The sequence below is a fragment of the Centropristis striata genome, chromosome 9 (genome assembly GCF_030273125.1).
Source record: "Centropristis striata isolate RG_2023a ecotype Rhode Island chromosome 9, C.striata_1.0, whole genome shotgun sequence".
Lineage (NCBI taxonomy): Eukaryota > Metazoa > Chordata > Actinopteri > Perciformes > Serranidae > Centropristis > Centropristis striata.
In genome coordinates, this window is record NC_081525.1 from 10,588,222 (window position 1) to 10,606,061 (window position 17,840).

The following is a 17,840-nucleotide window of genomic DNA, read 5'->3' on the forward strand; positions in this document are numbered from 1 at the left end:
TTGGTTCTCACAAGGAACGCCTCAGTCGTGGATGAGTATGGAAAGAAGTATGTCATCCCCTCTACCACTCAAGTCATATCTATACTCTGCTAAATTAAAAGAACTAAAGACGTTAACAGATAATCCCTTTGTTAAAAACACAATTCTGGTATGGTACGAGGTTCATAAACATATAGATGAGATACCAATATTATCTCAATTTACACCAATCTGGGGCAACAGTGATTTTAAACCTGGGAAAAAAGATATGGGATTCAAAATTTGGGCAAACAAAGGCCTTAGTAAAATTGCAGATTTATTTGACAACAACGTTCTCTTGTCCTTTGTCGACCTGAAACAAAAATATGATATTCAACCAAACCACTTTTTTAAATACCTGCAGATAAGAAGTTATATATTTAAGCTACAGAAGTCTTTAGCTTTACCTACACTTAGTCCTATAGAAGAAATAGCAACAAATCAACATCCTAAGAAGGGATTGACTTCAAGCTTTTATGCATTAATCTTGGAAGGATCAAAGGTTTCCTCAGATAGAAAGAGACTGGCATGGTGTGAGGATTTAAATTCAGTAATTACCACTGAGGACTGGCAGAATATTTGCTTAAAATCTCAAACACAAACAATAAATACCCATTTTAAACTGCTTCAATACAAGTGGATAATGAGAATATATGTAACACCATCTCAGCTAAATAAATTCAACCCCAATAACCCTGACACATGTTATAAATGTGGTAGAGAGGGCACTCTATACCATTGCCTATGGGACTGCCCACTGATTCAGGCCTTTTGGAGTGAGGTGATGGATATGATTTTGCAGGTTACAGGTATAAAACTAATAATAGACCCCCAACTATGTATCCTAGGTATTTTTCCAATAAATCATAACCTTAGCAAGGCGAATAAAACTATGATTATTTTTTGCATGCTACAAGCCAAATACACCATAGCCAAAGCATGGAAATCCACTACTAAACCGAGTATTAGTGTCTCGCTTGCAGGGCTATTAGATTCGCTGGCGCTGGAAAAACTCACCTTCACGTTAAAGGGTAAATACCAAATTTTTGACAGTATATGGAGGTCTTTTATGGTGTTCTTAGAGGGGAGGTAAGCATTGGAGGCATGTTATCCCTGTATGTAAACCATCGACAAATGAAATAACCATGTATTTATCATACGTCTGTTTGTTTGCTCTTTTTATTTTTATTTATTTGTAATGCTTTCCTCTAAAGGAGTAGACAGATTATTTTTTATCTTTGTTTTGGACTGTGCAAATTACTCATGCTACTGCCCTGTGATACTCACATCGACGATAAGCCTTATTGTGATTGTTTTGTTTTGCACCTGTTTTATACAGTATCTTGTTGTAGTGTGATTATTCTGAAAATTAATAAACACACTTGTTTAAAAAAAAGACAAGGTTTAACTCAAGAATCATCACCAACCCATCAATCACAGAAACACAGCCATACGACCTGAGATTCTTCTTTGCCACTGGACTGGACGGGGTTCACCGGCTATTTTCAAGTCAGAACAGCCGTTGGGTCGGATTGGTCTGTGGCTGGACACTGGACGAGTCCCTTCAGTCACTTGATTGAACCGCACCATATTGCACCTTCCAGGTTCACACTTTTGGGCCTGCACCACCGGTTGAGTGTCTATCTTGCGTTGAGGTGCTTCGGGCCGCAGCAGGAGATGACCCTCGCTGTCAAAAAGTCTTTGGCTGTGAAAGGCTGTTTCAGCCTTGTTGAATTCACAGAGAATCTGAAGGCCCTCAAGTTGAGGCTGCGTTGTGGATTGGAGGATGGAGTCTTGAGCTCTGGGTCAATTTGTCTCTAGTTTGTTGCAAAAGTTACATTTGTTGCTGATTGCTGTTCAGTGTAAATAAAGCAAAACAGGTCAAAAATAGACACGAAACTGAAGTTATGAAGACTTGACAAAAATTGTATTAAGAACTGAGATTTGGTACAAATCTTCAAAATAAGAAAACTTCAAGTTACAAGCACCAAAATAGTAAAATAAAATAAAAAGCAAACAAGAAGAAAATAAGAAGTAAAGAGAAGAGGTATAGGAAGTAGAGTGAAGACACAGATTCTGCATCCCGCTTTTAGTATGTGCTGCTTTTTCTGTGGACATGTGTCTGTTTCTGCACTGAAGACAGAGTCCTTTGTTACTAGAGGACATAATTAAACCATGAAGAGCTACTTAAACTTCACAGGGAGATACCTTACATTTCTCTGTTAGTTACAGTCAGAGATATTAATTCAAAATAATACTAATTCAAACATTAAAACCATCTATTGTAGATCACCAAAATATGGATTGTATATGCTGCAAAGCAGAAGTGGAAAAAGTGTTCAGATCCCCACACTGAAATTACTCCATGAGAAGCAAAAGTCCTGCATTCAAAACTGACTGAAGTAAAAGAACAAAAGTATCAACATCAAAATGTACTTAAAGTATCAAAAGTAAATGTACTAGTTATGCAGAATGGACCCATTCACATAATGCTGCAGACATATTATCATTCCTCTTAAAGAGCCACAGGGGCTCGTTAAGAGGAACGATAATATGTGGAGGCTGTGAAGTTGTCCATGTAGGGGATGCTTCTGGCACAGCAGTAGTCCTTCAGCCAGATGTACAGCTGCCGTAGACAGCTGAACTTAATGTCCCTGAAACAGGGCGGGGGAAGCGTGAGAAAATGCACTGTTTCTTTGTGTGTATGACAGTGTCTATGAGGCGGACAAAGTCATCCTTAAGTTTCTTAGACTGTTGTAGTTGAAGGGCAGACTGTGCCATTTTGATTCTTTCTTACTCTTCTAAACAAGCAGCCTGGCCCTGTGGCTCCCTAAGAAGAGTAAGGATAGTCTCCAATAACACCAGAAAAAGTCGCTGGTTTTGTTGCCAGTCGCTGTTTTGTATAGTCACGAAGGGGGTCTGAAAAGTTGCTAAATATGGCAACAAAGTAGCTAAGTTGGCAACAGTGCTTCGCTGGCTTTTACAAATGGCGTGTGTTGTTGTGCTGTCGAGTACTACCTCACATCCGGCTTATCGTTCTATCCAATCAGCAACCAGGCTTTTTTCAGTGGAGAAAAACCACCCTGCTCTTCAACAGGGCTGAAAAAAGTCCTGTCAAAAGACCGCTCCAGACGGCTCATATTCAAATTGGGGGAGTTTCGGCGAGGGAGACCCGCCTCATTCAGGGTATTGGACTGTAATGGAAACACCCTTATGCATTGTTTGCAATTCTGGTTGTTCCCAGAAGAGTTTACAAACAGAATCCTATGTGTGTACAGCATATTTGTTCTGTATCCCATAATCTAGTTCATAAAAGCTGAATACATTCTCAGCCAAATGTTTAAGTCCATTAAATAAATTTACAGTAATAAATAACCATTAAATGGCAATTCATTTTTGAACAATTATGTTGTGACTTGCCTTAACTAAGGACTCCACTTGACTTGACATAACTTGTCATATTACTTGACTTGCGAAGACAAAATGACACATATCACATATCTGCCCATAGCTGGTGCAACCCAGTGCTGATGATTTTCTATATTTCAAATCTAATGAAAAGACCAAAATCAAACAAAAAGTGGCACCAAATTGTTTGGCTGACACACCCGTTGTACTATTCTAATGCCTTCCTGATGTTTTTTCCAGGTTCTATATATTTTCCTGTTATTCATTGTGGCATGTTGTTTGAAAGACGCTCATGAACCTATATACAGAAACAACAGCAGGTAAAGTTTACTTTATGAAACTGACTTCCCCCAATGCTACAAAGTTTTTAACACCATGTTTGTGCTGATAAGTGAAACCCATGTAGAAATTCAAGAGCATTTATAGAAGCATCTGTAGGAAATCTCTGAACTTCGAAGACCAAACACAATCAGCAAACTGGACCTTTTGTTATATTTTTTGAGCCACATCAACATTTCAGATATTATGTATTTTATTCTCCAGACTTGAATCTTCCTGTTAGCACATTAAAATGAGTGAAGATGGGACACATATTTTACACTCATCACACATTTAGAGGCAGAAAAACAGACCAAGTGACGTTGTATGTTTTATTCATATGACAACACACAGCAGAGAAGTATGGACACTGGATCAGGACATAACTGGTCTAAGTGTTTACTCTGGTTAATCATTAACATGTTTGTCCAGCCAGTTCATGTTTATTAAAGACAGTTGATTAAAAGCTTTCACTCGCAAGTAGGGAAGTTCATCTGACCATTAACACACCTTTGACGCATTTCCACCGTGCCGACAGGTCTTCCTCTGGTACAAGTGAAGACAGTGAAATCATTATGGGCTGAATACAGCTTCTCTTTTTGTAAATATTTTAATCTAATATTGTTGCTCGCCATGATGTATTTATTGACAGTGCAGGGTTCTGCAAGAGATAACACATAAAAATCAGTTTATTAATGGAGAATGACTGCACAAGATACTGCATAGAATACTGCATATATAATAGAAAAATGTATTAATTATTTTTTTTGAATAAATGTAATAGATCTTCTCAAATGAAATCAGTAACATATTTTGTTTTGCAGTTCTGGCAGAAAAATTAACCATATAGGAAGATCAGACTGCATTATTTTAAACCTTTTTAAATGTGACCTGGAGAAATGCAGATGTGCACACAGAGAGAGTAAGACGTATAATATACAACACAGATGTGGTCTTTCCCCTTACTTGTCCTGTTTTTCAGAAAAACAATTACATTGATCACCAACATGAAATCATAAAGGAAATAGTAACTTACTGAGGCAGGTTATCAATCCAGTCCATTCACCATTGTTGCAGGTTTTGTAAGGCCCACCTTGCATCGTGTAATAATTCTGACAGCTGTATTCGACCGTCTCTCCATGGCTGTATTCGGTATTACTACTGGTCGTGACGTCTCCATCCTCAAGGTATGGTGGTTTTCCACAAGTCAAAGCATCTGAAAGAATGCAAAAAAACGACAACAACAACAACAACAAAAAGAAAAACACATAAAAACAATTAGTCATTTTCTGGAAAAGTATTTTTCTTATCAACTGACTTTTTTTTGGTCAGACACTCTAATATTTTGTTGGACCCCCTGGAGCTTTGATTACGGCACACACTTGCATTTGAATGCAGTGCTTTTTGAAGAGTTGCATTCATTTTCATCTTGTAGCGATGATGGGGAAGTAGGACTGCTGGCTAAGTCTTCTCCAGCACATCCCAGAGATTCTCAGTGGGGTTAAGGTCTGGACTGGTGGCCAATCCATGTGTAGAAATGGAGGATCCCTGAACCAAACTTTCACAATTCAAAGAATTGATAAATTCTGGCATTGACATCTTGAAACATGCTGTCCCATCAGGGAAGAAAAAAATCCATTGATGGAAAAAGCTGGTCATTCAGCATATTCAGGTAGTCAGGTGACCCGATAACACTGCCCCTACAAAACGGGTGGGCAATTAATTTTCCCAAGGGGCCACATGACCAATACCACGAAGGTTGTTGGGGCCGGACCAAAACTCTGAACTAAATTCTGCTCAATATTAATTTAATCGCTTTATAAAATACAGTAAATTATCTGGTTTTGAGCTGCTACTGATAAGAATATATGTTATGATAAGACTGTTAATGTGGAGTAAATCAAATATAGCAGTAAAAAGTAGTAAATACTCCAATCACTATATAACTTTTCCATTCATTTTAAACACAACTGTAAATGACCTTTAGCAAGGTTCCTATAGGTGTTTTTGTATTATATAGTTGTTGTTTTTTCAATTTTTGTAAATTCTCTAGGTTTTTTACAATGTTGTGATGCTTTTATTTTGAAAAGGTGCCGTCCAGTGTGTAACGTGTGCTTTAATTTTGAAAGGTAGTGACAGGAAATAACAGCTGGAAACGGTAAAATGAAAAACGAACGGTAAATAATAACGAGTGCGTTGACAGAAAAGACATTTTCTATAGGAAACGATCTACATTGGTCTGGGGTGTCTGGGTCCCATAACTTGGACGCTATTGAGCAAAAAGACATTTTCCATAGGAAATGAATGGGATTCTTAAAAAATCTAATAAAATAGGAGGGGCATAATATGAATTTTTGAAGAGGTGTGCCTTGTAAGTACCACATAGCAGGACAGGTCTACATTGGTCTGGGGTGTCTGGGTCCCATAACTTGGAAGCTATTGAGCAAAAAGACATTTTCCATAGGAAATGAATAGTATACTTTTTTGACGGTCCCTGGGTAAAAACCAAGCAGTTAGGGGCAACTGGCTGTCATATTGTGTTCTGCCAAGACTGAGTGAAAGCAGAGCAGGAACTGCTGATGAACTCAAAACGAATATCCGAATATCTGTCGAATATCCAACATCAAACTAACTTCACCAAGGTGTTTTTGACAAGGTACCTCAGTAACTCAGGTGACTCAGATATATGTAAATCGCCTTCAAAATAAAAGCACTGCGGTTGTATTGATTTCTAATTTCTGGGTAACCTCACGCAGGCCGGACAAGCACAGCCAATGGGCCGGATGTGGCCCGCGAGCCGCCAAAGGCCCAGGTCTGCCCTACAGGCTTGTACAGTAGACACTGGACATGATGGGTGCATCACTTAATTCACCTCTCTTCTTGCCCTGATGCACCCATCACTATGGAACAGGTTAAATCTAGACTCATCACACCGCATGACCTTTAACCTTTGCCCCAGAGTCCAATCACTATGCTCCCTGGGAAATTGGAGCCTTTTTTTCCTGATTAATCTAACTGATAAGTGGTTTTCGTGAGGCTACACAGCTCTTTAGTCCCAATCCTTTGAGATCTCTTCGTACTGTGTGTGGTTAAATGCTCTTACTTTCACATCTATGCGTAACCGCGAGTTCTACTGTTGATTTTTTCTGATTAAAAACCTTAAAGTGGTCATTCAATACTTTTTTCGATCACATTTCTTGATCGATTTCTTGAAGATGATAGTTCCCCACTATCCTTCCAGGTTTTTATAATGCATCGGGCAGTTCTTACCCTAATTTTAGTAGTTTCAGCATTCTCCTTAGTTACATCGCCTCCACAGTAACATTTTCCACGACTACAGGATATATCTTCTGAGTTAGTCACTGCATCAGTAAGGGTTAAAAAACTTGTTGCCAGCTAAAACATTTTAATCACTGCAGTAGTTCTCCAATGCTAAACCTTTACCTATTTGCTGAGTTAAATCCAGGTGGTGACTTTAGTACACAGCAACATTTATTTGAAGCGAGAACTAACTGATTGATTGATAAATTAATACAGTCTGATACAACAGCGCTGCAAAAGTCCTATCATCCAGGTCTTGGTCAGACCCCCTTTGAAAGAGGTATTCATTGAATTTTATTTAATTTAAAGTTGAATTAATATTAGGATCAGAAAAATGTCTTAAGTTAGTCATTTTTATGAAACTTAAAACACTGAGAATAACAGGTCCTAATAATAATCATCTTTCATTAATCTAGATAAGGAGAAAGAAGGCAAGAAAATAATTGATTTACCTCCACATGTTGGGAAGTCATGACTCCACTGTCCGTGTGCTAGACATTCAACCTCTGCTTCCCCTAGAAGGGAGTCTCTACTATTGGTGCAAGCAAAACGCAACGTCTGTCCTTTGCTCAGTTGATTGTTTGGTAAAGCCCTCGGAGTCATGCGTACGGTGTTTGACACATCTTTCAATGTGCATTTGTCTGTTTTGAAGAAGAGAATGTGATTAGCCATGCATTCAGGGTCAGGCTTGGACATTAGAGAGCAATTGACTAAAAAAAAAGAAAAGAAAAAGACCCACGTTTCATACACAGTCCTTAAGCTGGCAGCCACTGACATGCTCTTGTTTTACTCAGCTTGTTTCTGCTGCCTCCAAAAGGCCAATAAAAAACAACAATGCCTTTAAGTCTTAGCTTTAGCTTTGAGCTTAATGTGACTGGAGACTCACATTCATCTCCTGTGTCTCTCATCTTTAAGCAGCCATAAAATATTTAGATTTTGTCCCCTTTTAATAACCATCAAGCTTTATTGTCATCTATGAGTCATACTGTGAATCTCTGTACTGTTATGTAATACAAGTGGTTGCCTAAAAATGGTTGAACTCAAATATGAAAAATAAAAGGTGGGTAAAATGAAAATAAATGGTTTCAACCTCCGAACAAAGTGAACATACCATCGCAAGTTGGATAGCCAGCACTCCACTCCCCGGTTTTCAAACATTCAATTTCTGCAGGTCCATCTACTGGACGTCTATTGTCACATTCAAACTGTAATTTATATCCAGCCGTGACTGTATTAGTTCCTGGTGGAAGTCCCACTGCATCGACATGAGGGGGCATCACTCCAACTTCACAAGCGATTTCTAGAAAGAATAAAACAAGTGTTATTGAATAAAGGTGTGAGGATAGCTCCTCTGAAAAAAAAAATTGCGATGGCCGATAAAAAAATAAATGAATGAATGAATATAAAACTGCATCTTTAAAAGGATCTGTATCTATTTGAATCGCATTATCCAATTAAAATTGTCATAGCTCTGTGCGTGTAGTAGCTGGGTCAGCCAACAGCCAATGATATCAGTCGGACAGCTATTGGCTATCGCATTCATAGACGTACAGCAAAATGTGAAGTTCGGTTACTTCTCAGCGGTTAAAAATGGACAAGTTTGTTATCAAAAAAACAAGAGAAAGTCGACCAGCGTCTACCACCACCACCAACGCTCCCAGCAGCAGTGGCGGCGGCAGCAGTAGCACCAGCGACACGGACAGCAGCAAGGGTCAACAGGGAAGAAAGTACCAAGCTAGCTGGAAAGCTAAATTTCCGTGGAGAAACAAAGTGCTTTGTGAAGTATGTTATGCTGCTGACAAAATGCATGCCCCATTACTTTGTACGGGACGTGACATGGATTCTTACAAGGCTTTTGTAACAGATCGCTTTTGCATTTGGTTTAAAGCAATGGAAAGATTTCGATGCCATGAGAAGTCAAATGTTCATCAAGCTGCTGATAGCATCACAAGTGCTGCTAATTCGGGAGTTAATGTAGCAACTGCTCTCTCTGCCGCCAAGCAAAGGCAAATGGCTGAAGCAAGAACTGATGAGTTGATGAGTATTTTATCTTCTGTACAATATCTGGCGTGTCAAGGACTAGCCATTCGGGGTCATGTGGACACGGAGTCAAACTTGAGAAGGCTGCTAAACTTGCGCGCACAAGACATCCCAGAACTACAGTCCTGGCTTGCTCGCAATGAGTCAAATTGGCTTTCTCATGACATTCTCAATGAAATGACTGAACTGTTTGCACATGATGTTCTGCGAACACTAATAGAGGAGATAAAGCGTTTTTCTCCATAATCATGGACGAGAGACAGCGGACATCACCGTCAAGGAACAGGTGTCTGTGTGCTTCCGTGTTGTTACTGAATGTCTGGAAATAGAGGAACTTTTCATAGGATTTAACCAGACCACTAGCACAACCGGGGATGCACTTTTCGACCTGTTTAAGGATGTACTGATGAGACTTTCCCTGCCTATCAAAAATTGCAGAGGTCAGTGTTATGATGGCGCATCGAATATGTCAGGGATCCGAAATGGTCTGCCCATAACATTGCTTAGTGTCGGAACTTCATGTCACTCATTCGTGAGCTGATAACACTGATACAAAATTCACCAAAACGACTCGCTTGGTTTCAGGATTTCCAAAGCGCAGACGGGTCTCTGTGCCCAACGCACTGGACAGTGAAAGCTGCTTCGCTACAGTCAATTGCTTCAAATTACAGTGCGCTATTAGAGTTTCTTGACAACCTGTCCTCAGAAGATAAAAGTGACGCAGGCGGCAAAGCAATTGGTTTACTTCAGCACCTGCACAAGTTCAGTACAATTTTCTCGCTGGAGCTGATGCTGATGTTATTTCTGGACGAAGAAACAGCCAATCGCGCACTGCAACACAGCCAACTGCATTCACAGAAAGCTCTGCAGCTCATTGAACTACTCCGCAAGGACATCAAACATCTTCGTGAAAACGGATTTGAAGATTTTTGACATTTCATGTGTCAAAAATGTCTTTTGCGTATGATGTAATGTAATCATAGTTACATTGTTTCCTTGGTTGTACTGAAAAATATGCACTGTATTGTGAATGTGCTGAGTGTTAATTAATATTGCGTAATGAATATTTGTCATTGTGGTCAATTTGTATTTAAATACTGCGTGATGAATACCAAGTTGTGTATTTTTTTGCTTTTGTGTTGTACAGTTATACACGCAAGCGACGTAGTGTAATGCTGTGGCCAGTGTGCATGTAACATCAAACACTACTGCCTCCAGACTATAATTTGTAGCAGAGCAGTGTCATATTTTGTTGCGGTTGGTGACTATTTTTGAAGTAAAAGTGATTTTGTGACAATCATCACCTTGTTGGTATATATATATATATATATATATAAAGATATATAGCTTATCCGGGGCCCCGCGACCCGGCCCCGGATAAGCGGAAGAAAATGGATGGATGGATGGATATATGTATATATATCTGGAGGAGTGTGTGCATTTGCTTACGCGCGCATTTGTGTGTGTGTAGCGAAAATCGCATAAAGCTACCTCTGTGTGTGTGCGTGTGTGTGTGTGTGTGTGTGTGTGTGTAATTAAAATCACATAAAGTTACCTGTGTGTGTGTGTGTGTGTTTGAAACATGTGTATGCATGTGTGAGGAGTGTGCGCGCTTACGCAAAGATCAAAGGCAATCAGATCAAAGCAATCAACAGAATTAACTGACACCTGTTCCGGCAGTAGTGACAGCAGAGGTGGACAGACTGGAATTTCTGGCCTCGAACAGAAAGCATTTTTGGCAAAACCATATTATCTATTATTGATCCGACTTCACTTTGAGTGTCCTGAGTTCTTCCTGAACGTCTACATATGTTGTTTTTTTTTCACAAAAATGAAAAAATAGCTTTGTTAGAGCGATCTAAAAAAACTGTTCCATCTCCCTTTTTCAGAAATCTTCCTGCGTTTTTAATATGGGAGCCAATGAGGCTGTTGGTGGTGTTGGTGGCGCATCTGTGCGTCCTACGCCCAAACTATAACTCTGACAGCTTTACCAGAGGATTGTGAGGGAGAAGACAAATTTTCCTACGTTTCTATGTATAAATTATTTCTGTAGAGTGGAATTTGCGGCCTGGAGCACAGTTTTCAAATTTATTTTTTGACAATTTTTTCTCTCCCTCTACACTCTGGCGATGATGTCACACACTGTGACACATGCAATACACACCCATTATAATTTCAGAATTTCTCCAAAAATGATCATGGTCATTGAATAGGTATTGATAAAAAGCTATATGACCTATCGAACCGTTTATTAATACACCAATACACAAGACTTGTGTCTACTGTTTAAAGTTCAAATGGAGTCTCTAGGTGAAATTATGCCAGAGAAGTAGACGTTTAAAAATCTTCAATCGTATCAGTTATACCAGATGACGTATGTAGAGCGACAAAAATTGATGTTTACAAAGCCAGAATTGCCTATCTCTACTTTAAACTAATAAAATGCTCAATTCTGCTTCTGCAATGTTTTTCTGCAGCATGTTCTGACTCTGGCTGCTCACCGTCTACCGGCAGTGTTGGTGTGTGTGTGTGTGTCTGTGAGAGAGTGTTGCTTGCTGCTTTGCTTCTCCAGTTCTCGCTTTCTGCAAGATTATTCATTTTTACGCCTTATTCCCCCTCATGTCATTCAGCCACACACATTCACTGATTTTATCGGCAATCGACGAGCTGCTGCGGGTTTCTGGGCGGCTCCGCTGTCCCCCGGCTCGCATGCGAGATCAGCAGCGAGCGGTAGTGGGGCTAGTTGGTAGATTAGACTTTGGCCAAATCCTGTCGGAAGCGAGGCTAAAACATCCTTTTTGGTGGTGAAACAGGAGTGTAAAGTCAAACGTTGTTCTTCTTTCAAATAAACTTTGGCTCTAAACTATCTAGAACACTGCCTACATCTAGATCCAAAGAGAGCTTCGCGTTTGCTGCAGCCATGTTGGATCCGTAAGAAAACTACAAAACTACAAGCTTCCATCTGTCCAATAGTACGCGTCATCCTCTCGCCGTCCCTCCACGTTCTGTGATTGGATCCCTAAAACAGGGCTAAGAATCGGCCATAGATTCCAGACTGTCTGCAGGTTCGAAATGAAATCAAGCGCGCAAGGCAGTATGGGTATACCCAGGCTAGAACGGGACATGAACCGAACTTCTTTGGTGAGCCCAATTTGTCCTTTGACCCCTGACCCCTCCCGTTCTTACTCCGACCTCCACATGTGGAGTTTAACGCTTGTTTGTCACCTGATTTCACATTGGAGTTAGTTGAAAACCTGACGCATCTTATAGAGACACTGTTTGTTTCACATCAAGGTCAGAGATGTACAATGGCAACATTTTTTTCTGTCGACTGGGCTGTTTTGACCTAATTCTTTGGATTCACCAGTAGTTATTCAGGGTTAGAGTTAGAACAGTTAAGTGTAGAACAAAAAGCCATTTGACTTACGGCTGCACGTTCCCTGTTCAACTGCCAGCCAGCCCTCACTTGTGCATACGTATTTGATGTTTGGACCTGATTTTTTGTAACCAGGTTCACAAGTGAAATGTATCACATGTCCGCCTTGGTACTCTGCTCTTTTGGTTTCCTCTGAAACGTGGGCATGAGGAACATCCGGGAGGGTTGGACATGCTAACAAACGACAGAGGACAAGAAGAGGAGATAACACACGATGTCACATATGATCAGTGGTGGAAGAAGTATTCAGATCTCTTACTTAAGTAAAAGTACTAATACCACACTGTGAAATTACTCCAATACAAGTAAAAGTCCTGCATTCAAAGCTAATGGAAGTAAAACTTCAAAAGTAACAGCATCAAAATGTACTTAAAGTATCAAAAGTAAAAGTCCTTGTTATGCAAAATGGACCCACTCAGAATGTTTTGTGTATTCTAAATATATTATTATTGATGCATTTATGGAAGCAGCATTGTAATGTTGTCTGGTGTGGCTATTTTTGATGACTTAATAAACTGTTTAGTGGTTTAATTCATAAAAGTTTGTAATCACTTTAAATGCATCATGTTTTTTTATGCTAAATCTTGACCTGAAAAATAACTAAAGCTGTCAGCTAAATGTAGTGGAGGAAAAAAGTACAATATTTGCATCAAAATGTATTGGAGTAGAAGTATAAAGTTACATAAAATGGAAATACTCAAGTAAAATACAAGTACCTCAAAATTGTACTTAAGTACAGTACTTGAGTAAATGTACTTGGTTCCATTCCAGCATTGAAATCATACAATAGTTTGTGTTTGCAACGCTCCTGTTCAATCACCCAGTGACTTACGGCTGCACGTTCCCTGTCCGATTGCCAGCCAGCCCTCACTCGAGCATACATATCTGATGGTTGTTCCTGATATTTTGTAACCAGGTTCACAAGTGAAATGTATCATATGTCCGCCTTGGTACTCTGCTCTTTTGGTCTCCTCTGAAACATGGGCATGAGGAACATCTGGGAGGGTTGGACATGCTAACAAACAACGACAACCAGAAACCAATAACCACAACACTGAAAACAATAAAACATTTAAATATTGTTGACAACATTAAAAATAAAAGAATGACTTGCAAAGGAAAAAACAAAAAAATCAACTCCAGGGATATGTCAGTATGCTGTCGTAGACCACATGACCTGGTCTCTGCCCAAACTGCAGTACTTTTAAACTTGTGAAAATTAACTCTTGTGTTGTCTTAACTTTCTGTATACACCACTTGTACTAAAGGTAAAAAATGCCCCACCTTTACTTAAACCTCTTAAATAAAAGCAGCTTGATTTTTGAATTTTAAAATCCAAATCTGTTTTGCGTGAAGAAATAACCTGTCATCCATCACAAACGTTGTGAATATCTAGGGTTTTCCCTCTTACGGTGCAGTAAGAGTACACCTGTCAAAATTGGTTAACTCTTTCACTAAAGTAGGGTTCATTTTTATAATTTTTTCTCCACTCAAAGAGCAGCACATAATTTTCTCTGTATTCTCGGATAGGGCCGGGCACATTACCAATTTCAATCTCGGGTACAGTACATGCTATCTTTGATGGGGAACACACACAAGCAAAAATATTACTACATTTCTTCATGACAACTGAATAATTTGAATATTATACGTTGTTTAAAATGAAATGTTACTGTCTTCCTCTCTTTTTTCTCTTTGTGATTTTTCTCCAACAGTCATCACAGGTCACTATGCATGCGTAATTCACTAAACCTTGATAATGTCTATCTCTTTGCATTTATATTAATCAGGTAATATGATTTTGATACAATGATTGTGTTTGTGTGTTAATATTGATGTAGAAAACTATGATTACTTTGATTACATATATTCCATTTGCTTAAACTAATTAAGATTCTATAATCACAAAAAATAGTAATGTCTGTCTTATATTTTTTAAACTTTAAAAGAACATGTAGATATTGAAAAATAGTTGGGCTCTTGTTATATTTCTGTAGAACATAACAAGGCAGTATGTTCGTCATAACAAGTTTGTTAGCAGGTCACATGGCCTTGTCCTGGGCAGCATTGATTGTGTTGCCCAGGTGGCCTGACGTGTGACGGTATGAAAGAAGACTGGCGAATCAGCAGAGGGGGAAGGCGGGACTTCCTGGAAGAAATCTACCTTCATGATATAATTAAACAATATTAGTGTGGAACTGGGGTTTTTTTTGCAGGGGGAGAGACGAGGTTTTCAGACTTCATGACCTGAAACCTGTCTGTGTGTATGAGGGACAGTTAAACTCATTCCTAAAGTGAATCCCAGAGCTCTGTAATTCACATTTCTTGACGTATTGTAATAAAACTATGTTAAACTGAGAACTCGGACGTCTCCAGCTCATCCTTTCCCCATCAAAGACTGCGCAGAAATAATTGGTGAGGTATTTTCCTATTGGTGACAGATTATTCAATTTTCAAGGTTTACTCATGCAATTTTTCTAACACAACTGACAGTTTTTGGACATACTATATTATTGTGTTGTTGTTTTTTTGGGACATACAATGCTTTAACAAACTACACTATGATCTTTTTTTGTTGACTTTTTTCAACATACTTTACTATGGCATTTTTTTCTCATAGTGTTGGACATACTATACTATTACTGTTATCAACACACTATTCTATGCTGTTTTTGGTAATTCATTAATATGATGTTTTTATTATATTTTTGTAAATACTATACTATGACTATAATAAAAGTGCCAATCTCCAAATTACAGTATGACCATTTCTTGACTTTTTTTGATCATGTATTTACAAAGTACTATATTGTGAACTTTTTTAATTACAGTTTTGCAACATACTATGACTTTGTTGATCACATTTGAGTGTTTTCTAACTCTAGCAGTAAAACAATAAAGAAAACAAGATCTGACATTCTTACCGATCTGTTGAAAAGATTTGTCAACGTTCAGCAGCAGGAAAAAAAGCCAAAGAAGGTAAAAGAGTCTCATTGTGAAGTTGTAACTGCTGTATCCAGGAATCAGTCCCTTTGTGGCTGAGTTGGTGTTTTTCCACTGAGAGCTATTCAGATCAAAGTCTGCAATGAAAACCTCCTCCCCTCCAAAACACACAAACATATCTTAGTACTTAAAAAAACATGAATCAGAACAAATGTAAATCAATTACATTATGAAATAACAGAATGGTAAAACAAGAACCACTCAAATTGCTTTGACAATAGTTTAAAAATGTTAATACAAATATATTTGGTTCAAAATTTAACAAAACAACAAATGAGATAAGAAATTAAAATAAATCCAAATAAACAATAATTTTCCCTAATCACTTATCCGAACTTGAGGCGGGGTCCACCCTGGACTGGTCTCCAGACTCTCACAGGGCTGACACATAAAGACAGACAACCATTCATGCTCTCATTCACTCCTACGGGCAATTTAGAGTAAAAAAAGGATCTACTATAGAATGACTTTCTTCATGTTTTGGACATCCCATAATATGGTGTTTTTCTGTCATTTCTGGCCATATTATGCTCTAATATGTATCAACAGACTATAATTGACCAATTTGAAGCATTTTCAGGCATTTTAAAATTTGACTATTTTTTAGTCATATAATGATGTTTTTTTATTCAGCTATTTATTTATTTTCACTATTTTTAGACAAAATATAATACTACATGTATCATCAGAGTATAATTGACCCATTTTATGAATTTTAAGACATTTTAAAAATGCAATTTCAACTTTTTTTGAGGGGGTAATTTTTGGACATCCTATAATATGGGGTTTTTCTGTCATATCTGGCCAAATTATGCTCTAATATGTATCAACAGACTATGATAGACCAATTTAAGCATTTTTAGGCATTTTAAAATTTGACCAATTCCAACATACGTCAACATACGTTAGTCTGACTTTTTTCCATTTTTGGACATCGCATAATATGGTGTTTTTCTCTGAACCCTCGACTGCTGCGACCGAACCCGGCTGACCTCTGGGTCGACCAGCCGCCTGCTGAACAGAGTTAGATCGATGAGCATTGATTGATAGATACTGTAAATCTGTTTTGTCCTTAATGAAAAAAAAATGCTTGCATACATTATAGTTTAATGCAACATATAATTCTGCTCCTCAGGGACACTGAAGCCATGATTGATTTTGCTGAGACCAGGCATGTCCAAACTATTCCTGAAAGGGCCATGTGGCTGCAGGTTTTCCTTCCAACCAAGCAGAAGCACAACATGCACGGGTCATGTAATCAACTGATCTCAGGGTTCAAACAGCTGATCAGTCGAATCAGGTGTGTTCTTGATTGGTTGGAACAAAAATCTGCAGGCAGCATGGCCCTTTATGGAATAGTTTGGACATGGCTGGCTGAGACGAACTGTCACATGACAAATACTCACTGAAAATCTGTTTACACAGAGCAGAGAGGAGAGGACAGGAGAGGCTGTTTACACAGAGCAGAGAGGAGAGGACAGGAGAGGCTGTTTACACAGAGCAGAGAGGAGAGGACAGGAGAGGCTGGCAACATGACAATACTTCAACATGTATAGCATGTGGAAAATAATATTCATGACACTTGTTGCCACTTGAAAGAGTGTTGTGTATATAAATTCCATTTCATTTCTATTAAAAAATAATTTATAAGAGAAATCCAACCTGACATTTTTATACTATACTTTTATAGATTTATAGAGATTTTATATACTGTAGTGAAATACAAGGCAACAGTTGGAGTTCAGAGGGTTAACAGGTAAAAGCTCTCAACTGGCGAAAGATGATTGATGCAAGACTTGTGTACTTGTTTACATCTTTCCGGTGGTCAATCATTTACATGTTTGTCCAGCCATCACACATCACTTCCAGTTAACTGAAGCTTTACTGGCAAGAGGTCACACACACACACACACACACACACACTGTCCTTTGGTCTGATCTGGGCTGAGTATGGAAACTTCATCATGGCTTTATTTTAATGTATTATTTTGTTTCCTCACGATAATACAATTCTCCATGCAGGAGATAATGTACACATTTTGTAACTGTGAAGAGTGGATTTACAGGATACTGTGTACAGATCAGTAATGGAAGATGAACTCAGAGTTCTGCATTCAAAATGCTACGTATGTAAAACAAGATAATTACAAGTAAAAACAGTATATACTGTGCCCCCAGTAGCAGATATTTAAATATACAACATGATAAGACCGTTAAGACTTATGTTTTGGTCAAGGTGGAGCAAGTTTTAACTACTTTACAAGCTTTTTTGTAGTTTTGATCAGGAGCTCTCAAC

The 17,840-nt window shown here is 38.5% G+C and overlaps 1 protein-coding gene across 2 annotated transcripts; it reads right to left on the reverse strand.

The window, feature by feature from the left end:
- Positions 1 to 4,062: 4,062 nt before the first annotated feature.
- On the reverse strand, positions 4,063 to 15,676 carry LOC131977783 (complement factor H-related protein 1-like). Of its 2 annotated transcripts, XM_059341220.1 has the most exons (7): positions 15,466 to 15,676; positions 13,374 to 13,556; positions 12,533 to 12,715; positions 8,177 to 8,365; positions 7,518 to 7,706; positions 4,781 to 4,960; positions 4,063 to 4,405 (listed from the first exon to the last, which is right to left on the reverse strand). In XM_059341220.1, exons 1-7 carry the CDS (start codon positions 15,659 to 15,661, stop codon positions 4,215 to 4,217), a joined length of 1,311 nt encoding a protein of 436 aa, XP_059197203.1. In that variant the 5' UTR covers positions 15,662 to 15,676; the 3' UTR covers positions 4,063 to 4,214. The 2 variants fall into 2 exon arrangements, with proteins under 2 accessions (XP_059197203.1, XP_059197204.1); XM_059341221.1 differs by lacking the exon at positions 13,374 to 13,556.
- Between the last annotated feature and the right edge of the window lie 2,164 nt (positions 15,677 to 17,840).